At 36.0% G+C, this 24,917-nt stretch overlaps 1 protein-coding gene across 8 annotated transcripts in view; it reads right to left on the bottom strand.

Moving 5' to 3' along the window:
• Positions 1-4,773: 4,773 nt before the first annotated feature.
• The window catches only part of ATP11B (ATPase phospholipid transporting 11B (putative)), a 125,232-nt gene continuing 105,088 nt past the window's right edge, over positions 4,774-24,917 (bottom strand). For 5 of the 8 annotated variants that reach the window (XM_003310129.7, XM_016942349.4, XM_016942348.4 and 2 more), the window contains 2 exons: positions 9,843-9,976; positions 4,774-5,799 (listed from right to left, as the gene is read on the bottom strand). In XM_003310129.7, coding sequence (XP_003310177.3) covers positions 5,718-5,799; positions 9,843-9,976 — 216 coding nt within the window. In that variant the 3' untranslated portion in view covers positions 4,774-5,717. Of the gene's footprint in view, positions 5,800-9,731; positions 9,977-17,907; positions 18,034-21,269; positions 21,356-24,917 lie in introns of those variants that run through there. The other 3 variants (XR_010155398.1, XM_016942344.4, XM_016942345.3) reach the window with 3 other exon arrangements.

Genomic DNA, 24,917 nt, shown 5'->3' with positions numbered 1-24,917 from the left:
TTAGAAAAGTCAATTCATTTTAAACAGAGGCACCATACCAATTCAATGGAGGAGGAGAATATTTTAAAGAAATGGAGTTAAACCAGATAACCTTGTGGGGTGGGGGGGAGTTGCAGGGAAGGAAGATCCTCATTCCTTGCCGCCTTGCATCATACTCAAATGAATTTGAGATATCATCATCTTTGACCTAAACATAAAAGTTAAGAAGAAGACTAATGCTTTCAGAAGAAAACACGGGAAAATTTCTTCATGACCTTGGGGTTGACAGAGTTTTTAGAAGTCATGAAAATCACCTAACTAACTATAAAAGGAAAAAAATTGGACTTCATCAAAATACAACAACACTTCTGCTCCCCAGAGTGACAATTAAGAAAATAAATAGGCAAGCCACAAACTGGGGGAAAAATGCTAGCAATACATACATAAGACAAAGGACTTATATCCTTACCTTAAGGATTCCTACCATTCAGTAACAAGAAAAGTAGCCTAATGAGAAAATGGCCAGACTTGAACAGACATTTTGAAAAAATCATAAATCACCAATGAGCATATGAAAAGGATTAAACATCATCATGGAAATGATAACCATAGTGAGATACTTTATTAGAATGGCTAAAATTAAAAAGACACCACCAAATGTTGGCAACTGGAACTCTCATAGTTGCTGGTGGGAGTGTAAAATAGTACCTACAGCCACTGTGGAAAACTTTTTGATAGTTTCTTATAAACAAACATAAACCTACCCTATGACCCTGCAATTCTACTCCTAGTTATTTCACAAAACAAGTGAAAACATAAGTCCACAAAGAATGTTCATAATAACTTTATTTAACAATAATAGCCCCAAACTGTAAAAAAAACAAATGTCCATAAAGAGGAGAAAGGACAAATTGTGGTACATTCATGCAATGAAACACTACCGAGTAGCAAAAAGAAAACCATGGGTCCTGGCACAACGTAGATGAGTCCCACAGACACGCTGAGCAACAATGCCAGACACAAAAGTGACACACTGTGTATTTCATTTACATAAAATTCAAGAGTAGGCAAAACTAATCTATGACAACAGAAATCAGAAAATGGTTGCTGGGACAGGACCAAGAGGGGAATAAATTCACTGCAAAAGGCACAAGGGAACCTTGAGGAATGACGGAAGGGTTCTTAACCTGGTTTGGGGTAAGGGTTACATGGGTGTAGAGATTTATCAAAAGTGAGTTACTATAATCCTAAAATCTATACATTTTACTGTGTACAAATTACATCTGAATACAAACCATTTTACCTTAAATAATTATTAGTATTTAAAAATTTGATTTATCACAGGGCTCTCTGGCTGTTCATAGAGAGGTGTGGTGACTTATCTCCATTTACAACAGCCTTTCCTTTGAGTGAGTCAGCTCTTCAATATAAAACTTGAATTGTTTTTGAATTCGCTAATTAATTTTCTAGTGAGATGCTTCTAATAAAATTTTTTTGTCCTAAATAATTTCTTATTCATTATTAGTCATCATGTTCTACTTGTATTAGAAGTTAAAGACAGTAGTCGCCCTAAAGATAGTCCAAACAAACACTCCTTTTTAAATATAAAAACAGATGCCTAAACTGATTTGTCTAGGATCGTATTCTTATTACATCTCAAAAATACATTACATAAATCATGCATTGTCATCCTTTGCAAATACTAAAAACTGGGCAAAGACAACAACAGCTTAACTTTTTAAGCAGATGTAGATTAGACAATTATGTCTGTTCTAACTAACTTTTGCAACCGAGGAAGCAGTGAAAATAACTGGGTGTCAGGAAGCTGGAATATTTTATATGGACGTATACATTCTATATCAATCAGTTCTATATTTTAAAAAAAGCACATATTTTCTATGAACCAGGCCATTTCCAAATTCACAAGTGCTCTTGGCTGGCTTTTCATGAATGATGCAATTTCTAGTTGAGGTATGCTGGTATCTACAGCTGGCACATTCCTATCAGAGCCTTTTCCAGGAGTTGTACTGATGATGATCTATAAAAGCTGGTTAAGAACTACATTTTAAAAAACTGCAGTCAGTGAAAGGCATAAATGATATCCCTGTACTATAATGAAGGGTAAATACAGTAAAACTTAACTTGAAACAAGTTTGGCAGTGCAGGTTGTGATAAACAGAGACAGGCTTAAAATGCTTAAATAAAGGAACACTTTTAATTATATAGGAAAATTTTTATTTGATAAATATAACTTCATAAACTTTAAAAAATTATGGGTAGCTGTACAATAATATACTACATTTACTGACAATGCAGAGAATTTTTAAAGGATTACATTAGACAGCCACAGTGTCTCAGGTCCAAAATTTTAAACCAAGTATTGCTACAATATTTCCAGATAACTCATTCCTCATAAAAATCTAAATTACCATTATTACAAACATATGAGTTATGATCTATTTTTTATAGGAACAACATTCAAGTTATTTCACATAAAACAGCACTTTAATAATGTTTTACTTTTATGAAAATAGATAACTCATTTCAAGATAGAAATAAAATGTCTGTAGGTGGGGACCAAAATTAATAAAACATGTTTTACATAACTCTTTGGTGTGTTATTTTTATTAATACCTGCTTATATCATACCCCAAACTGATCTTTACAGGAAAAAACACCAACATGGAAGATTCTCCCTTTTCCTACAGCCTTCACGAGATTTTCAGAGTAGCATATTTAAAAAAAAAACTTCTTTTGGCTCTTAACTGTCAATTTTCTAGTGGCCTTGACTCCTGCCTATTAGGAGTCTCAAGCGATCAGAGAAGTTCAATCTCACAATCTTATCTTTTCCAGTAGAAATGACCTCAGTCCTGGTACTAATCGTAGGGCAGAATGCAAGTATTTCCTAAGGTTGATTTGCCTCTGTTTAGTCTCCTGTTCAGGATAGGGCCTGGGTGTGGCTCAGGTCTGGAAGCCTTTGTATATTATGAGCTTTAGACCCAAGAAAGAGGACAGTTAGAAAATTCAGACCATAAATTCTCCCCTTTTCTCAACTCGACAGCAGGTCTTCGTAGCTGTAGTTCTCCCTGGCCCATACTTTGCTCCGCCCAGGGTGAGCCTACGCCTGCTGAAGCTGAGGCAGGGTGCTGAGTCACTTAAAGCAGCTGAGGGGCAATTTTGGAAACTGACTTGGTGCTTGCCACTATCTTCAGGCTTACAGCCCTCAGACGAGGCAAAGGGAGGCAAATCGATTTGAGACCACTGATTAGCAATAACATATTTAGCATTTTGCTCTGGTTTTGGCAGATAAGGGTAAGTTAATTATCAGCATCATACTTTCCAAAGAATTTTAAAGAAATATGCAACGGGGACACTTTCCTTGTGATTACTGGTTACGAAGTAAGAGTTTTACAGGATGAATACAGCACTAGAAAACTACTGAAAGCTTGTAGACTGCATTGTTACTTTCTTAAATAAATAGAAAACTCTTTTCTTAAAAATCACAAGATTATTTTGCTTTAAAAACGGAGTGGATTTGGAGTAACAGTTCAGGATGAGCACACTAGTGGATGCCATTTACTTTTTTTAAAAAAATAAAGTTCTCCTTAACTAACTTCAAACGGTGAGTACAGAAAATTACATCAATCACACTTTAAGCACCATTATAGGCGAGCTGACCTCCTGTCTTGCTGCAGTTGGTCATAGGCTATTTTATGACTTTGGAGTCTGTCTGGTGTCAGTACTCAGTTTATTTGATGGCAAATAAACACGGTCATGTAAATGTAATGCAGGCCTACTGGATGTCATTTTGTTATATGCACATTTTATAAGAGATTTTATGAGCAAATTTCCATATCCTCCACTATAGTACTCTGCTGAGTATATCTTCATTATTTCCTCTTCTGGAACATGAATTCGTGAATGCAAACATTGTATGCTGTATTATTCTTTTAGTACCTCCAGAATAACAGATCTTCCTAAATCTAGCTATGGAATATCTAAGTTAAAGAAGGACTATTTTTGAAAATTAATATTTAGCTTAATAACTTAATATCCTTACATCACTGGAACAGACAAATGTTACATTAGCAAGAAAATAATAGTTTACAAGCAAACAAAGATAAAGTCTTAATTTCTGTCTCTACCATTCTTTCCCCTGCCAGTCCAATTCTAGAAGCCTTATATTCATGAAATGGGAAGGAAGCTTAGGGCTGCACAATAAATCTCCATAAAGGAATTACATTTTCAAGGGAAAACTTGGTAAAACCGCATTTAACCATTTTCTCAACATGTATACAATCATTATTTGCTTAGAGCTGGGTAATAGTTCTCAAGCTAATAATCACTTCTAAATCTTAAGACAACATTACTTTTCAATAAAACAAAAACAAATGACAATACTGAACTACTTGATAAATTCAGGATGGAAGTTAGGTTTTGAAGTGCAATGAGTTAATTACAGTAACATGTACCCGATTAATCATTCTTAGCATTTAATTTATTGCTAACATTACCTGATACAAGTTGAGCATTTTTACATTCCATAGCCACACCTGAAATATGCCTTGTACTGGGACACTGGCAGAACTCACTGTATTGTGGTAGTTTGCTATAACTTAGATGACATAACCTGAAAATAAGATTATTAACTGAAACCCTTTATTCTAAAATCTAGCTTATAGAAAGGGAAGAGCAAGTCTAAGTTGGCTGCAGAAAGAGGCTCTTCTTTTTGTATTCATTTAATTACCCATACTATTCTGATTTGTATAATTAAACATATTTGCAATATTTAAATACTGTCCAAACTTTTTATTGATATAGTTAAACTGTACAACGATGTCATGAAATACTATACACAGAGCCTTCAGGTAAAGAGAAAAAAAGCAAATTTAAATATGTTAACCAGATTAAAGCATGCAAAAGATCCAATGATAAAGACATTAAATTAATAATATGCTAATAGTATCTAATTTACCCACTATAGGGTCTTCATACTCTGTCACAAAAATATTAGTAAACATCAATTTGAAGTTCGGTGAACGGACCTGATTCCTGATTTGTATATATGATATACCCTTGCATTTATATGGCTAACTTTACAGGCTGTGTTACAGTACAGTTAGAGGAATTGGTATAAATTTTACTCCCCATACTGCAGTAAATAATGGTTGGAAATGATTCTCCTAATTTGCTCTGTGAACTCAGAATGCATTAATGAATTAACAACACAGGTCACTGAGGGACCAAAATTCCTCAGTATTCACATTAAGAAAAGCTTTAAATATAACTCTAATAAAAAAATAGAGTTCTCAAGGCAAACTTTCAGCATAATTTACAGAAGCAGATTTAAATAGAAGAGTCAATAATCAAGCTAATACTAAAAAATACTCTTTACTAAGATTTATCTCTTTTTTCTACATTTATATTAAAATATAATGGCCTCAGCAACAGACTGAAATGCCATTAGGAGTCCCATAAGCACAAGGGACAAACCAGACAAAGAGATGAAAAATGTCTCCTTATTCTCAAATTTTAACATGTTCAGATTCAAATTAAGGGTGTTGGGAGGGGCTTGTACTAATGCTTTCTGTTTGTTTGCCATTATAACTCTGAGTGGGTATGAACTACTACAAAGATTTCGGACATTAATTTCAGAGCTAGTGTGGCCATTAACAGGGTGATCACACTGAATTTTAGGAAAGGAGGTGAACTGGCTCCCACAAAGTACTACTGCCCCTTTAACAAGTAGATGAGTCCATTGTGGAGAGAGTCAAGATGCTCCTGTCGTTGGTATAGAAAGGATCCGATGCACTCCATGATCTAAAGTAACAATAAGAGAAAAGTTTGGCTCACCAGGACCTATGTTTTAATTGAGAAAAAATTTACTCTAAAACTTAGGACCCAAATGCAATCACTGATTGATTCATTTAAATACTAAAGAGAGGTTCTTCATACTAGTATCGAATGCCCAAACTTTCTATTTATATTATATAAAAACTTGGGAAAAATAATGCTCTAGTCATCATATAAAAATATTAGCCAAAATTCAAACATTCATTAGCATTAAAACAGTTTCTATATGTAGTAAAGCATGAGCTGCTTTTAAAGTGTTAACAATTCAATAAGAAGTATGTTATTAAGAGTTATGCACATTGTTTTACTGAAAAGTTCAGTTTACAAAAACAAACCCAAATCCCACTTACCAAAGGCTTTGGAGTGAAACAGTAGTATGTTCCTATGATTGATCATTTCATTTCAGCTATAAATCCTATTCTAAAGACTTCAGCATAATTAGCTTGAATGTAGTGAATGATGTATTCAAAAGGCATCAAAGATACCTGTAGGTCACTAGCGTTTTCACTTAATAAGAACAAACGATCCTCTACTGGTCTGGAAAAGTTAACTGGTGTTTGAATGATAAGGCCCTAAAGCAAGTCATTACATAATACTTTATGTGCAGCTGTAAACTTAAATTAGCTTGAGTTAATTTAAGCTAAAATAACTCAAGACCAAAAGTAGCCTGCCATGCTTAAAACAGACTAACCTAGTTCAAGGACAGTATTAGGATTACCAAGTGAAAGATTGCTTTTCTTATGAGACTAAACACATTTAACAATAAATACATTTTATGTAACTTTTTCCAGGGTTCCCACCTTCCCTAAACAGAGATGTTACAGGAAGAGATGAGCATTAAAAAAGGCCCCAATTCACCTTTGTCACATATTTTCTCTTTCCCAGAGATGCTAAGTTTGTATGTAGCTCAACTTTAATTCGACTAGTTTCTAGAAAAGCTGGAACAGTATCTACCTTAGGTTAGGGAAGGACTTGTTCACTACTGTCTCCCTAGCATCTAGAACTGTGTCTGACGTATATTGGGCACCCAGTATTTGCAGAATAAATGAATAAAATGAGAAGATGAAAATTTCTTAAAGAGTAAGTGTTTACAGGGGACAAGTATGCTTTTAACTATAACTTTTAACGATAACAGCTATCAACACTCCGATTACCCGGAGTCAGATGTCCAGTTCCAAACTGCCAGTACTTTATGTTAGTTTTCCTTCCTTCCACATTGCTTACACAGAATAATCTTATTAGGTAAAGTCTCCTTCATTTTAAATTTTTTTTCAAAGCACACATGTGCATTCATATGTTAAATATAATTTTTGACAGAACATTAAACACTTGAACTACATATTACTTTCTATTTAGAAGATAGTTTTGATGAGGATACAGTAGCTTAACTGTTAGTAATACACGAACAGAAAATCTTTTATTGCTAAAATCCAGCTCTTTAGGGTGCAACATGGCATATCCTTTATATAGCACCATGATGCTCTCTTTGAAACTGAGCTTGCAATATGGGATACTTCATTGACAACATCAATTAACAAAATGTAAGTCGAATTTTTGTGCCTGGATGGTACAAATGTAATCACCAAAGAAATCTGTCATATAAAAACACTGGTGGCATTTCTCAAGTGATGCCCATTACTCTTGACTTTACTATGCCAATGGAACACACAGCTAACGGCTTCTACATCTTGGAATGGCAGTCTCAGACTTGCCCTACCTCTTAAATTAGACATGAAATAGAAACATAGAATAGATGCTGCTCTAAAGTCACAATGGAAATGCCCAACACATTTCACAAATACAATTATATGTAAACAAAAACAGAACTCTATGTATTAAAATGACTTTGAAAGTTTAAATACAATATTGATGCATCTATGGCAATTTTCACATAGCCCTTGAAAAGCACCAGGTAGCTTGGTGTTATTATATGACTTTATCCCCTAGAAAAGAATGAACAGGTCTGAAAAGACCTTCTAGATTATTCACATGAGAAAAAGGGTAAGAAAATAATAGTAACCAATAATATAACCTGTGATGTTGGAGAAAACTGGAAGGGCATTTATAGTCTAATATGATATTAATTACTAAGTTAAACATTTTATTAGGAGAATAAAAAAATTCAGAAAAAAACAATATGGCACAATTTTAAGTGAAAAGAAGGATAGATGATAATAGCTACCTTTAAGAGAACATGTCAAAGTAAATTCAATAACTCCTGGGGCAGGTTCAAAAGAGGTAATGCTGCATCAAAATGGCTATGTAAAGAATAATGGGGGCATATTACCATAATCGATATCAAGAAAATGGATATATGTATATAGCAGAAAAAATCTGGGGCTCATTTAAAATTAATTCTAATGATTTTAAAAAAATCATTAACAAAAACGTATATTGTCATTAAAGAGAAATTTCCATTGAAGGAGAAGTTGAAAAAATTCTGTAGAGGTTCTATTGTATCTTAGTCTAACTCCTATCTTGATTCTGTGCAATGAAGCTATGTTATTAGGTAAAATAGTATTATAAATCAAGCTCTTTTGGAACTTTGGGAAATTTGCTGGCCTAGGTACATGTCAGAGCCACATTTTATAATACAATTATGTAAATCATAACAAAGTCCCAGAGTTTAAGTGCTCATCCTTCTACGTGGAATGAAATTACTACAAAATGGTATCACAGCATTATGGAAATATTTCAGATCACATGTTATAATCAAGTCAGAATAAACGGGGATTGAAACCACAGACATTATGTTAACATAAGAATGCTATTTATAAATTCAATTGTATCATAAAGGCATGGCTAAGCTAAAGCTAAAGTGAGAACTAACAAGTTCACCAGTAAAAGTTACCTGAATTTTATAACAGATGAATGATATCATACTCATCATTTTTTTAAAACACAAAGCTAACCAAATAATAAAAAATCCTTTTTCCAGTAGATAGGAGTAGTGCCTTCTTCACTCTTTATAACCTGTTCCTGGGGTAATTTCCAACCTTTTCCAAGCCCTGGCACATGTAGAAAGTGCTAATATTCATGTAGCACATTTGGGACAATGGGAACCAACATCTCTCCCTGCCCATTTGTACCTCCATGCATACCGTGTACTGCTGCCCTGATTTTGAGAATATGGTATCATTCACCTAAAGAACACCAAGTGTGGAAAAAGCTCTTCCTACCCCCTAACATCCTCTAAATAGTGATATAACTCTTGGGGAAATGTATGAATAAATAAATCCATTGCAAGTTTAAATGAATTTTAAATGGTGTTTACCAAAAGGTGGTTTTTTTTTGTTATGGTGCACAACAGCAGGCATGGTGATAAATCTCATTCAAGAAACAGATTTAGGAGGGGACAAAAATGCTAAGATTCTTTTACTCCATAATTTAAAAAGCCTGTTCTAACTCATACACTTTTAATTAGACAATAAATACCAAGCAAAAGAAACTTAAAAATCATGACTCATTTCAAAACTTCATTACAGACATAAGAAGAGGTAGGGGAGCAGAAATACAGCCTTTTGTGTTTATAAATACCTCAAAGCCTCAAATAACCAACTGGAAAATATACATACAGAGTAAGAAAAGGAAAGCCTTTGACTTCACTGTTATGTTGAGATTATTTTGTAAAGACAAAAAGCAAAAAAATTTTAAAAAAATAAAAAGGAAATAGTATATGTATAATTTAAAAAAGAAAGTTATACAAACCATAAAAGAGTACCATAAACACACTCCTACTGAGCACATTTTAGAAAGATTATGAAACAAAATTTTTTGTTCATTAGATGAAGTCTCTTCAAAGGTGCTTTCTCTTCCTTTGTGAGTGAAAAAGCCCTTACCCCAAAGCCACAAAGTGAAATCTACCACCAAAGAGTGCTAATAAATAGCAGACTTCCTGCTTCAGTTGGTAAAACCAGCTGCTGATTTATTAGGTATCTAGAGCGGCAGGTTCATCCTGTTCCAGATAGGATACTCATCTGCAGCAAAGGCTACTTAGAGAGATTTCACACCTGCTGATGTGGGTCGGACTACATCTTCCTATAACTCGTTCCAGCATTCTTCCAACAGATGCACACGCTGCTTCTCCTTCCGGGAAACAGCACATGGAGTCCAAGCACTTGATACCTGCATTTGTTTCAGTAAGCTGCGGGAGGTGAAGCAGAAAACATCAGTTGTTTAAAGATTTGGACTTCTGAAAAGCATTAGAACATTACAACAAGCACTTTCAAATCAAAGGTAACATATATAAACCTACATGTTTTTCTATAATATGGGAAACATATGAAAGGCTTTAATTTACTAGAGTATAACCATCCAAAATTATTTTAAAGCCTTGTATCCTAAATTAGAGGTCTAGTAAAATAATTATATAAATTAAGAAGCTGGATATTATGTAAATCTACTTTTAATGTTTCATTTTAATCATTTATTATGGTCAAAATGATTTCCATCAACCACTCAGGAATGTAATGAATTCCAATTCTGCATGGAGTTTTTCTTTAGGTGAAATGCTCCTGCAATTTCAATTAAAAATGTCTAGCCTGCAATTTCAATGAACAATGTCCAACAATTGAGATAAGTGGAGTATGAATTATCTTTAAGACTGGGAAATAACAATCAGGCAGGACCTCACCCCAATGTTCAGTAACAACAACAATGGCAGAATACACTTTACGTATGCTTTACTATGTGCCAGGTTCTAAGCCCTCTACATAGATCCACTCCATACTTATCTTTGAAAAAAGCATCATTTATCACAAATTGCTAAAAACTTTTAAGTGGCAATCATCCCATCATCAGCTCATCCTGCTTTGTAACAGTTAGCTGACAGTTTAATAAATTAAAATTTATTAAACAAGTGAATAACTAGTACTATCAAGATTTGAAACTGAATTACTTTCTGAAAGTATGCAAGATTTATGTTGATTCAGGCATAAATAGCCCAGCAAGATAATTTTATTCCACACGACTAACAATTTTAACTGAGTAAAAATGAGGGGGAAAGATGGTATGACCACGTAGCTCGATGAATCCCAACCCTGGTTTTGTTTGTCAAGGATGCTCCGAAATTTTTCAAGGGCTGTTGTTTTAAAAAAAAACACCTTATTTCAATTCACCTTCTTTTACATATATAACATCCTACGTAACACATCTTTTGAGGATAGAGAAGGAGAATAAATACAGGGCTGCACTTCCACGAAGGTTGGGAATCACCATGTGTTGGGTGCAGGCAACAGAGGATGTTTGTGGAGATGCTCACAATGAACAGAAGAGACGGACGTGATGGAACAGAAACCTGGCATTCTGAATGTAAACAACTGCTGATGTCCTGCAAGATCCATGCTCAGAAGATTCAACACCACACAGTGTGAAACAACATGGTTCTTATCTGGCAACTGCCTGATGACAGTGTCCTAGGATCAGCTAAGCACTGAGAAAGAGCCAAACTTGACTTGTTCTTTCGTTACAATACTCTTGGTTTAGAATTGTTTAGGGCACAGTTTCTTAAACTGTGTTTTGTAAGATATTTACAGACATTTCATGAAAAAAAAAAGGGGGTCAGTGTTCAATTAAATTTGGGAAACACTAATTTAACAAAGTTCTAAACAGACTTTTAAAGTAGAGGACTGTCAAGTCAGGATACATGGTCATCTCCATAGGGGAAGCCTGAGATATCATAATTCTCCACTCATTTTCTTAGTGGGAGAAACCATACACCCCCACCCCACAACCAGCAAACATTAAGCAACACCAGGAGGATCATTCATATTCAGAGGAAGAGTTTAGGAAATGCTGGTTTAGGTAACAAGATTTCATCAGTTTTCCAGTATTCTCTTTGGGTCCCTGGACTCCAGTTTTCCCAATCTCAAATTTACCCCTTGTAGCAACCCAGACTCCAGGGCTCCTACATGCTCAAAGGATAAAGCCCTACACCCCATGAAGCCTTGAAGGCCCTTTACAGCCTGACCCCAGGCTGCCTTTCCTGCTCTGCTTCCCAATGCTCTGGTGCAGTCTCCACTCCAGCCAACCAGTGTTCCCTGCCTGTGGGCACGTGTCGGGGCCTGCCATCAATCAGGGTCAGAATGCTGACCCCTACATCAGTGTTCAGCTTAAATCCTACCGTCTCCATTAACTTCCCTCACCTCTCCAACTATGAGTCATCTCTTTCTCTGATTCTATTTCACTGCTTATTTGTATCACTTAATTGGCACAAGCACTTAAACTTCTATTTATTGAGCAAGGTACTGTGCCACTTTCCACAGGGGATAGTAACCCTGTGCTCAATCCGGTGAGCTAAAGGTAAGGAAGAAGGTGGGAGAGAGGACAAGTCAGGAAGACATACCAACAGCAGTTACATTAGTGGAGTGCTCACCACGTATGCCCCAGTGACTATGTAAGATGCTTCTCATGGATTGTCTCACTGAAAACTTAAACAGCCCTTAGGAATAGGTATCATGATCATCCCCAGTTTACAGATGAGGAAACCGTTAAGAATTTGTTCAAGGTCACCCACTTAATCTGGGGCTTGAATCTTGGTTTCTTTGCTTGCAGAGCCCAAACCCCTTTACCATAGCACTTCCTGCCTTAGATTATATGAGGCAGACTACTCAGAAAATAGGAGGGAAAGCTCAAACCCAGCTGCTGTTAGTGGTACTGGTGGGAGGGCATGAAGATTTGATGAAAAAGGTGGCATTTAAAATACATCTTAAAGGACTTGGCGGGGGGGCATTTCAATAGCAGGAGATGGGGGAGAAAAGATATTCCAGGCTGAAGGAGGAGAAAGAGTGGCTATGTGTGGGCAGCAGTGTGGTGTGTATTCCGCAGAAGCTTAGCCTAAGTGTAAGGGAGTGGTACTGTCCCCTTGCAAAAAGACCAGTTGTGACTCACAGTGTGGTCCATAGATTAATGCTGATCCATAAACACTATTACTGGCCCATGAAGAAATAAGCATTTCTAATCTGTGAGAATAAGAGCTTAGAAATTTTTACAGCAGTTGGACAAAGTATGTTTATAACTGTTAAATTCAATAATTTAAAAATTGGGGCTTATTTTATATATCTTTTAGATTTAATTTTCCTATAATTCATTTTTATTGTATTTGTAAAAGCACTGGCTCAAGATAAACTGGAAATTAAAACAAAACAAGAAAATAACAAACTGGTCCTTTACCACATTTACTTGGAGAGAACTAAACCAGAAACTCAAAAGAGCAAGGATCTTGTCTGACACTTTTTAGTTTAACAACATGTGCTTTGCTCAAAGCTGGTGCTCAATCAACTGGGAGAAATTCATCGAGATGACACCCAGAAGGTAGCCAGCGCTTGAATATCCATATATGTGCAAGACACTGCCTTGGTCTGGATCTGACCCTGGTAATCATCTTGCTTTGCATTCATCACCTTTCACTTTATTTTTATTATTTTTAGAGACAGGGTCTTGCTCTGTCATCCAGGCTGGAGTGCAGTGGCACAATCGATCCTAGCTCACTGCAGTCTCAACCTCCTGGGCTCAAGCAATCCTTTCACCTCAGCCTCCTGGGTAGCTACTACAGGTGTGCGTCATCATGTCAGGCTAATTTTTAATTTTAGTAGAGACAAGGTCTTACTATATGGCCCAGGCTGGTCTCAAACTCCTGGCCTCCAGTGGTCCTCCCACCTCAGCCTCTCAAAGTGCTGGGATTACAGGTGTGAGCTACTGAGCCTGGCCATCCTTTGCTTTAAAACTGAAGGACAGTTATTAAAATATGGACATCCCAACAGAGAAGGTAAACATCTTGAAATGTCAAAAATTTTAAGAAATGACTTCTTCAGATCACTTTTTGAACTAAGTGTATATATATGTGTATATATAGTTTGTATGTATATGTTTCCTTTTTTCTCTAAAGAAAAAAAAAAGAACTCAGCTGCTTGTTTTTTTTTGTTTTTTGTTTTTTTTTTCTGGAGACCGAGTCTCACTCTGTTGCCCAGGCTGGAGGCTGGAGTGCAGTGGTGTGATCTTGGTTCACTGCAACCTCCGCCTCCTGGGTTCAAGCAATTCTCATGACTCAGCCTCCTGAGTAGCCGGGACTACAGGCACACACCACCACGCCCAGCTAATTTTTTGTATTTTAGTAGAGATGAAGTTTCACCATGTTGCCCAGGCTGGTCTCAATCTTCTAAGCTCAGACAATCCGCCCACCTCAGCCTCCCAAAGTGCTAGGATTATAAGCATGAGCCACCGTGGCCAGCCTCAGCTGCTTTTAAAATGCTGAATGTTGGCTGTGTTTCTGTAAAGCTATCTATAGAAAATGCTATACTGTTCTCTAGCAAACCTCCAAGCTCTACTACTTTCCCATATATACATCTTTGATCTCAATATTCAGGAACTGGGAGCTCGGGCCAGAGTACCTATATAGACATAGTTGCCAGTATAATTGGGTGAGGAGAATGGGAGTGGAGCATTTAGAGCCCATTTCATTCAAAGTAAGGAGAGGAAATCATTACATTTTTGGGGGAAATCATTACATGTTTTGGGAGACCACTTATAAATAATAGAAAAGAAAAAAAAGCATAGTAATGGGAGTGAGACCCCACCTAGTGGTACCAAGAGGTAACTTTTAATTTACTAGAAGTTGTGATTGGTAAGCCTCACTTTCCACCACACTTGCTCCCAGGAATGACCACATAATTTAGTGCTAGAAAGGCTGTCAAGCAAAACAACTATGTCTATTCAACATGACTATGCACAGATAATAAAAATGCTTATCTTCACAGAAATTGCCTTTTGGAATAAATTCTGGCTCACTGCTTTTATTTCCATTATTTTCATGTCAATGACAATAAACACTAAGACATTTCTTATTGCTTATACAAAATATTTTCCTGAAACCTTACAACCTTCCTTAAATCTTATAAATTTTAGAAAAATGTCTCACATTTCTAACATTTTTTAGTCACACCTATGACATTCTATCAAATCAAATAAAGGTTTTTGTTTTTTAAAGTTTAGATAATAACTGTCAAACAATTAACCATGCTAGGTCTTTTGCCCTTAAAGGTGTTCTATATACTGGATAATCAAAGTGAGCACCTTGCATGGCCTTCAAGGAGTTATTTGGAAAGAAGCCTTAAACTCTAATTTTAAAAACAAAAATGAAAAAAGAAGAGGTTTGTGTTTAAGGAAATGTTTTTCTTTTTAATGTAAAATCAAGTCATCAAATGTTACTGACTTTCAAATCTGATTAAGAATCATAAAATCTCTAAAACAAGTAATGAACTCCATCTCATAATTCAGAACTGTAATGGAGATAGCCAGGTAGTGATGAAATCTGGGTAACTGGTATACTTACTCAAGGCCTGTTTCTCCAAAACATTCTTCAAGCTCATATTTACTCTTCTAAACTCCCTTTCCTCTCTCCTTCCCTCTAAGTAAAATAAACAACTTAGAAAGATTGTTATAAAATACTTCCATACTGTCTTTTAGGGATTTCTTAAGAGAAGGAGATTTCTGTATGTATTACATACCTAAGAATATGGGCCAGGTGCGGTTCTGTAATCCCAGAACTTTGGGAGGCAAGGAAGGTGAATCACTTGAGGCCAGGAGTTTGAGAACAGCCTGGCCAACAACGTGAAACCCTGTCTCTACTGAATATACAAAAATTAGATGCGTGTATAGTCCCAGCCCGTGTATAGGCTGAGGCAGGAGAATTGCTTGAACCCAGGAGGTGGAGGTCGCATTGAGCCAAGATGGTGCTTCTGCACTCCAGCCTGGGCAGCAGAGTGAGACCCTATGTCTAGCTCAAAAAAAAAAAAAAAAAAAAAAGAAAATAATAATATGAGAATTATATTGATTCGGTAAATTTATTTTAATAATCTGGCTTATTCTTAGTTTGAAAGAGGACTAAGGGCCTTTTGTTTTAATGTATTCTACTGGTTACATAAATAACAACATATGACTAGGAATTTGTAATTTAGGTGAGGAAGAAATTAATACCTGTGAAAAATGATAAAATCCCCAAATTTAATGCAGACAGTAAATTAATGTCACAGGCTGTAAGAGAGAATTCACTTATCGTTCCTTGGCAAAAGTCACCATAATAAGGCTCCTGTTATTTAATGGGAACATTCTAAGAACCCAATTCTCAGCTGTACTGTACATTTAATGGACATATTAAAGCAAAGCAATACCAGATCCACATCATATGAAATATCCACTAGAACTTGAATGTGTGGGGAACTTTTATTACAGAGGACATAATTTTATAGTTTTAGTCAGGTCTTAGTAGATTATCTGCTTTGTAGACTATCCAAGGCATAACATAAATCCTAGGCAGCAGCAAGCTCTTCACATGAGCTTTCTTTGGTGCTCAATCAGAGCCTATTAAAAAAAACTAAACATCTTTCTATAGCAAGGCACAATGCAAGAGAAATATACTGTAAATATAATCATATGAAGCATACCAAAACACATAAAAATTCAGAATTCTTTTGAATATCTTTTCAACTGATGATATTTAATAACAGAGTTGATTAATTTTTCATTTAGGGTAATCCACTAATCTAATTTAAAAACTGTATCTTATAGAATAGTCCAGATTCTTCAGATTATTCTACCTGTTCCAGGGTCTGATTTATAGTGTGGTTAAAAGATTTACAATTTTCAAGTGGCTTTGTTACAAAGTTTCATCACTGCTTCTCCCATATGAGACAACAGCACTTTCTTGACTAGTAATTACAATAAATAAAATAGCAATTAGTCCAAATAATACAATTATTAGTGGCAGGAAATTTTATCCTCCATCATTACTACCAATCCAAATATTCTGCATATCCCAATTAGGTCTCGAAATGGTTGTCAGGGTTATTCCTCGAGAGAAGAGAAAATCAAGCTCTCATCAATTCTTCTTTCTTTCTTTTTTTTTTTTTTGAGACGGAGTCTCACTCTGTCGCCCAGGCTGGAGTGCAGTGGTGCCATCTCAGCTCAATGCAAGCTCCGCCTCCCAGGTTTATGCCATTCTCCTGCCTCAGTCTCCCGAGTAGCTGGGACTACAGGCATCCGCCACCACGCCTAGTTAATTTTTGTTTTTGTATTTTTAGTAGAGACAGGGTTTCACCGTGTCAGCCAGGATGGTCTCGATCTCCTGACCTCATGATCCACCTGACTCAGCCTCCCAAAGTGCTGGGATTACAGGCGTAAGCCACCATGCCCGGCCTTCTTCTTCTTCTTCTTCTTTTTTTTTTTAAAACAGATACAACTATGAAAATTTATGAGCCAGGTGTGGGGGTTCACGCCTATATCCCAGCACTTTGGGAGGCTGAGGCAGGTAGATCGCTTGAGCCCAGGAGTTTGAGACCAGTGTGTGCAACATGGCGAGACCCAGTCTCCACAAAAAATACAAAAAACTACCTGGGCATGGTGGGATGCACCTGTAGTTCCAGCTACTGGGGGAGAGGGGTCTAGGGTGGGAGGACCGCTTGAGCCCGGGAGGTCGAGGCTGCAGTGAGCCATGATCGTGCCACTGCACTCTAGCCTGGGAGATGGAATGAGGCCCTGTCTCAAAGAAAAAATTTATGAAAAGAATGGAAAGTTTGTTGAATAGCAGTCAGCAGAAAATTTCTCAGTACTAAGTCTAAGCACCCTACTCTTTGATCATTCAACCTAAGAGGTGACTTAGGTAAGTAATTCAGTATCTAACTATATTAAGATGGGTAAATGATACACAACTACAACTTCAAGGGGGAAAATGATTTCAGAGATAACAGAAATAGCATGACATTTTCAAAAGCAGAAGTGAAAAGGAGTATTTTCTTGAATGTAAGACAATAGGTTGTGAGAATATCTTCACAGCTTAGAATGTGAGGTGAAGTCTGATTTATCTTTGGAACTCTAAAGAGAGACTGACAAAATTTTCAGGGATGGACATACGAAAAATGTAAAGACCACAAAAAAGGAAAACGACGAAACTAAAACAACGTATGAGGAACAGTGAAGGAATTAGTAAAGAAATGGAAATGTCAGGTCAGGTGTCCCATGACATGCCCCCCAAGCATGAGAACTTAGCAGATGAGTCCCCGGGAAGGTCCAGCGCAGTACTACCTAGTGCACGCAACAACTGTCCTGCTGGCTGCAAGCCTCAGCTAGCAGGTGCCTACTGTCCTCCCCTCTGTGCTGGCTTTCAGCAAATTCATATGCTGAGCTGACTGAACCCTTATCTTCTTCCATCTGGAAGGACAGAAAAGCAACAAGTCTCATATTACAGAATGATACTCTTCACCATATAGAGGTTTAAGATCAAAGCAACAAGTTGGCATTCACAATCTGAGGCACAAAAGAATGTTCAAAGAACAGTACATTTACTGTCACAAAAGAGGGCTAACGGGAACTTCTTAAGGGGAACACAAGCACACAAAATAAAGCCATGATTTTTCAGTGCACAAAGCTCTAACTAAACATATATTACAGCTAAGTTAAAACCAAATTTCTTTCAATAAAATTCAGTTTCTTCTATTAAATTCATTTGCCACCAAGATTTAGGGTTCTTATTGAAAAGGTATGTCCAATTTCTCACCTTTCCTGCTTCCCTTCTCAGAAGACTTCTCTACTCTAACTGGACTTCATGGCCTTAGAAATGTTAAGCATGTGTGCAAAGGGCTTCACCTGATCTATTTGTTAACAAAAGAAATTTAATCCTTAATTTGAAACAGATTTTTAATGAGGGTCAATAATTTATATAAATTTCAGTTCTTTTTCTGTATTTGTATTAGAGATCTTCTAAGGAAGTTTAAAATGTTTCCATAGCCATCTTTATTTTAAATCTTATTAAATTACAAGACAATGTCCTTAATGAATAAAAAACAATTTTGCCTCATCTCTATGTAATTTTCCAGGATTAAGACTGACCAGTAATTATTTCTATGAAAGATGCAATGCTGAATTTCTGACATAAACAAAAACTAAGCAGAATTTTTTGGTTTCAAGGGTATACTAAGTTTATGTGAAGATACCTTAATAGCTTTGCCTATAACACAGGGGAAGAGGGGAAAGGAAAATACTCAAAATGAGCTTTGTTTATTCAAAAGAAAATTGTCAATAAGTTTTGAATTAATTTTTTTTTTTTTTTTTTTTAAGAAGAAGTCCCACTCTGCTTTCCAGGCTGGAGTGAAGTGGCATGATCTTGGCTCACTGCAATCTCCAACTCCTGGCTTCAAGCGATTCTCTTGTCTCAGCCTCTTGAGTAGCTGGGATTACAGGCGCCTGCCACCACACCCCAGCTAATTTTTGTATTTTTAGTAGAGATGGGGTTTCACCATGTTGGCCAGGATGGCCTCGAACTCTTGACCTTAAGGGATCCACCCGTCTTGGCCTCCCAAAATGCTGGGATTACAAGTGTGAGCCACTGCCTGGCCTTAATCATCCTTAAGAAGTACTAACTTGATTAAAGATTAAAAAGCTCTTAAAGATATCTGATATCCATACAGTTTTCCTCTCTGTCACAGGAGTAAATAGTTACGCTACTATGGATCACACCCACAGAATATTGCTCAATGCAGTTTAAAAAACTGATGCATTCAAAATGTAGAGGCTGCATCAGCAGAAAGATGTATATGGGCACTTGTTCTCCATGCAGCTATGAACAAATGCCCACCTAGTGGTCACTCACTGCTCAATGTGAGTAACTGTTTTCTCAGCCTGGCTTTCAGTGGAGCACAGTATTTCTTCTTTTTGCTCTTCTATGATGCTGATGGTAAATAAACAGACCACAATATGTAAAATGATCATGTGACAGGTGAAGAACCTGGAGGCCCAGAGGTGAAGTGACTTGGTTAGGACCCACTGGGAGTAGCACCAACTGCAGCACCAGCATTCAGGTCTGCCGCTCTCTCAACAGTGTTCTTTCCCACTTGTTACACCACCTGATTGGAGAGTGGCTTGCAGAAAGAACATCTCACCAATATCCTGTTCTCACTGTGATCTTTCAGAGATGAATGTTCAGCTTACTGTTTTATTAGAGTATTACAGAATCTGTGATTTCTTTGATTTATGATCTCCTTTCTCCATTATTCTTAAATCTAGCTTTGCTAAAAAAAAAGTGGTTTGATTTAAGCCAGTATGATATATGAAAATATGATTTCATAAAAATATAATTAGTCACAATATGAAAGTTATATTTATATGACAAAACAGTTGGCCAGAGTGTGCTTTTAAATAATGAGCTCTCCTTTTGCTTTAGAGTTAAACAATTAGATGCTCAAAAATGTGATAGAAAGCCACTGTTTTTAAAGTCACCTACTGATAAAACTGTGATACACATATTTGGCTCAGCCAAAAGTGAAGGTAAATCTTTAAGTTTGTTTTAATTTAGTTCTCATTTTAAATATAAAATTTAGTTGACTACAACTTAAACACCCATTTGTATACTCATCTGTAATTATTACACCATTGTAATTTGAAATAGAATATTTTTTAAAGTTGAAGCTAATAATAAAAAACCTGAAAGGTTTAGTAAATCTTTAAACAGCTCAATATTATGAACTCATAGAGTCTTATAAAAGGTTATTTAAGTGGTGCTTTGTAAAAGCCATTCATTTGATCAGATGAACACAGAAAGATTAGAAACCTTGAGAATAAAACAGAATTTAAAATTCAAATGAACATAGAGAAAGATTAGAAACCTTGAGAATAAAAAATAATTTAAAAAATACGTGATTAAGAATCTGTAAGAAACCAATAGGGCAAGAAATGGAAAAGTGTCAATTTCTAAAAAGAAAAATAGTAACATATTACTTTTCCCCTTCAAACCATACTTAATACATAGTTTTAGTATCTTAATATAAAAAGTTCTAGAATTTAAGCTTTGATCCCTTTTTATCAAAAGACATCCCTAAACTATTATTTTTTGTACAAACTGACAGAATGAATCTGTCTGTGGAGATAAAGATAAGACATACACACACATTATTCAATTTATAGATGCACTAAATAGTAGCCAGGATATGAAATGCTTCAGCAGCCATTACAATACACAAACATAAATATGCACATGTATTTACAATACAGATTAAGGCAAGATAAAAAAAATGGGCAACTCTCACTTCCAAATATGTAGCTTTAATTACTCAACATGCAGGAGCATTCATAAATATGAATAACATGACAAGCAGAAGCATTAGAATTGTACTAGAAAAGGTAGTTAAGATGTAAAAATATATTAACAAGGTATAGATCTCTGTTCTGTGATCACGTTGAATTTTTATCTGAATTCTCTTCTCAAAGAAGAAATGGATTTTTTTTTTTTAGGTTTTAACGTATATGTTAATAAAGGTCAAATTATTCAGAGACAGGGCCATGCTAACAAAAATGCCCCACTCTTTATTTATGCCTCTGCCCATCTTTTGATATTGTTTAATTGACCTTTAGCATGCAGAAGAGTTAATGAGGCTCTACTCCTCCTACTCTACCTAAGTTTGCTCAGCTGATTCCTTGCCCTCGACAATGGCTGCAGTGCGATGAACTCGTCACTTAAAGCAACTGTGTTGGAGTACATCTATAAGTGGACAGAAAAGGGATGGACACACAACAAGTCAGTGAGCTGTATTCATCACCTAAGAGACAGACACAGGACAAGCTTTGTAAATACATCTGTTCCTACACGAGGAGTAAATATCATACGTGATACACATACATGACTAACATTTGTAGGGCTGTTGGCTGTGCCATCAAAAGAATTTATTCTTCACTCTTAACACCACATTGTTATTCTGGAGAAAAACAAGGCTCAGAAAACATGCTGACAGCTCTTCCTTTGATACGATTTTTCCAGCTACTTTTGGTAAACAATGAAGTAGCTGATAGCTTTCTAGCCATTTCTCCATCATTTGAAATCAGGAATGACATAAAGCTAAAATAATGACTACTGCCTGTAGCAAAGGAATAATGTTACATACAGGATTTCAATGACCATATACTGTTTCAGCAAAAAAAAGGAAAGGAAAAAACACACCAACCCCAGCAGGCTAGAAGATCCCTGAGTAGAAGCAGAGACTTCCTTCTTGGATTAGACCACCTAGAACATCCAGTTAAGTCATTTAGAAGTAAATGTAGTGAGCCAAGAAGGAAGACTATACTAGCTTTTATACATAGATAAAATGATTGATTCACTGTACATTCCATTTTTAATCAAATAGACTAAATCAATTTTTAGCTTTATAGTGAAAGAACCAAAATATATAAAAGCACTTTTAACTTGTCTAATGGCCTACCTTAAGGTAGCCCAAATATTTCCTATGTATTCCTTTAAAAAGAGGCTATAGGAAAGGTAACAAGAACTAATATTATCACCTTTTATATTATTAAGAAATCTCTATGAAAACATGTAAGTTTGCAAATGCTCTGCCTAAAGTAGAATTTCTAAGGATAAATATAAATAAATCTGATTACAGGTTGAGTATCTCCAATCTGAAAATCCAAAATCTGAAACTTTTTGAGTGCAGACATGATGCTCAAAGAAAATGCTCATTGAAGCAGTTCAGATTTTGTATTAAGGATGCTAAATCAATAAGTATAATGCAAATATTCTAAAATTTTAAACAATCTGAAATCTGAAATAAGCACTTTGGATAAAGGATACTGAACCTATATTTACTCTTATAAAGAATTAAGGTTTTTTTTTTTTTTTTTTTTTTTTTTTTTTTTGTGAGACGGAGTCTCACTTTGTCGCCTAGGGTGGACTGCAACCTCTGCCCCCCAGATTCAAGCGATTCTCATGCCTTAGTCTCCTGAGTAGCTGGGACTACAGGAGTGTGCCACCATGCCCAGCTAATTTTTTTACTTTTTAAAAATTTTTATTTATTATTATTTTTTGAGATGGAGTCTCGCTCTGTCGCCCAGGCTGGAGTGCAGTGGCGCCATCTCAGCTCACTGCAACCTCCACTTCCCAGGTTCAAATGATTCTCCTCCCAAGTAGCTGGGACTAGAGGTGCCTGCCACCATGCCCGGCTAATTTTTTTTGTATTTTTAGTAGAGACGGTGTTTCACCATGTTGGCCAGGATGGTCTCAATCTCCTGACCTCGTGATCCACCTGCCTCGGCCTCCCAAAGTGCTGGGATTACAAGCGTGAGCCACCATGCCTGGCCTATTTTTTTAATTTTTAGTAGAGACAGGCTTTCACCATGTTGGCCAGGCTGGTCTCCAATTCCTGAGCTCAAGCCATCCATCTGCCTCGGCCTCCCAAAGTGCTGGAATTACAGGTGTGAGCCACTGCACCCGGTCTCAAGAATTAAGTATTTAAAACAATGCCATCCATATATTTTGGTGAAATATAACTGTATTTAGGTCAAAACAGGGAGACAAATTATTCTCCATAAAGATCTAGAGTAAGTATAATGGACAAAGCCTTAAAAATAGTACTCTTTTATTGTGAATTTTTTTTTCAGAAGATTAGGAATAATAAGATAGGCAAACTTTCTGATATATATTTAAGTAATATATTGCAGAGTGGAAAAGTCTGTCCACACTGATATAAATATATACGCATGGACAGATAGAGGAATCAGATTATGCAAATTGTTTTAGCCCCATTTGGAGATCAGTATAACAGAGCAACATTCTCAACCTCATTTTACTTATAATGATAACTGTTTTACTGAGGATCAACTATATACAGGCTCAGTGTGAGGTACTTCATACTCGTTATCTCTAACAACCATGTAAAGTAGCAATTATTTTTCTGATTTTATAGAGGAGGAAACTGAGGCTTATGAAGTGCTTGATCAAGGACACAGGTATGAACTGTTGAAACAATATCTGAATTCAAGTTTGTCAGGCTTCACAGGCCTATGCTGTCTCAATGGTGTGAATGTGTATATTGGCTAGGATTCGGTTATCAAAGCAAATAAATACTAAAGAAATGTTGTGGACATGAACTACTGAAATTAAAACTAATGCACTGGTCAGGAAGCCTAACTTACATCACCAAATGTTTAGGAAGTAGTTTTTCTATTTGTAGGATGAATATACAACTAAATTTCCAAAATTCATTTGGCATGTTACAAGCATGTTTAAAAAATCTCAACCTGGGAAGAACTAAATGATTAATAAACTCAGGGCATAAGAGTTGACTAGAATATATTTTTTAGAGTATTTATCCAATACTACGATAGAGTTAAAAGGACAAACTGAGAGATTTCTAGCTCATGTACTAGTCAAATATATAAAAAAGACACATTCAACTAAATAGCTACTATCCTTGAGCACCTAATAAGTATTTGGAAATTATTTCATTTAATCTTCACTAGAAAGGTAACAAAAGAGATATTTCTATCATAATTTTACTAATGAGGAAACTGAGATTCAAAGTCACAGAGATACCAAGTGGAAGACCTGGGATTTGAACTGAGATCTATCAGGCCCCAAAGATTCTTAAGCACTATGTAACATACTGCTAATATTTGCTGTAGTTTAATATTTATTAATAAATGTTTAGTGAGATAATGTATTTTTAAAAATTCTATTCTGTACAAATTATTTAGATTAAATAATTCATTTCATACTTTTTTGGTGAAAATAATATAATCAGAAAAAATATTACACGGCCGGGTGCAGTGGCTCACACCTGTAATCCCAGCGCTTCGGGAGGCCAAGGCAGGCGGATCATGAGGTCAGGGGATCGAGACCAGTCTAGCCAACATGGTGAAACCCCGTCTCTACTAAAAATACAAAAAATAGCCAGGTGTGGAGGCAGGTGCCTGTAATCCCAGCTACTCACAAGGCTGAGAGAGGAGAATTGCTTGAACCCAGGAGGCGGAGTTTGCAGTGATCCAAGATCGTGCCACTACACTCCAGCCTGGGTGACAGAGCAAGACTCTGTCTCGGAAAAAAAAAAAAAAGAAAAATTACTCAAATTCTTATATTTCTAAAGACATGGCTATAGATCTTCATTATATATATATGATAGAATGCTGTGATATTACTTTAAAAATATTTACTATTATTATCTGGATATAATTTGATAGTTTCATACCTAAAAACATAAAGTTTTATTAACAACACAATGTAATTAAAAAAATAACTTATCAGTAGTCATAAAATTAATACAAATAGTAAGAAA

This window comes from Pan troglodytes, chromosome 2 (genome assembly GCF_028858775.2).
Source record: "Pan troglodytes isolate AG18354 chromosome 2, NHGRI_mPanTro3-v2.0_pri, whole genome shotgun sequence".
In the NCBI taxonomy this organism is placed as follows: domain Eukaryota; kingdom Metazoa; phylum Chordata; class Mammalia; order Primates; family Hominidae; genus Pan; species Pan troglodytes.
The sequence above is the reverse complement of the archived record's forward strand: the minus strand, read 5'-3'. Positions and strand labels throughout refer to the sequence as shown.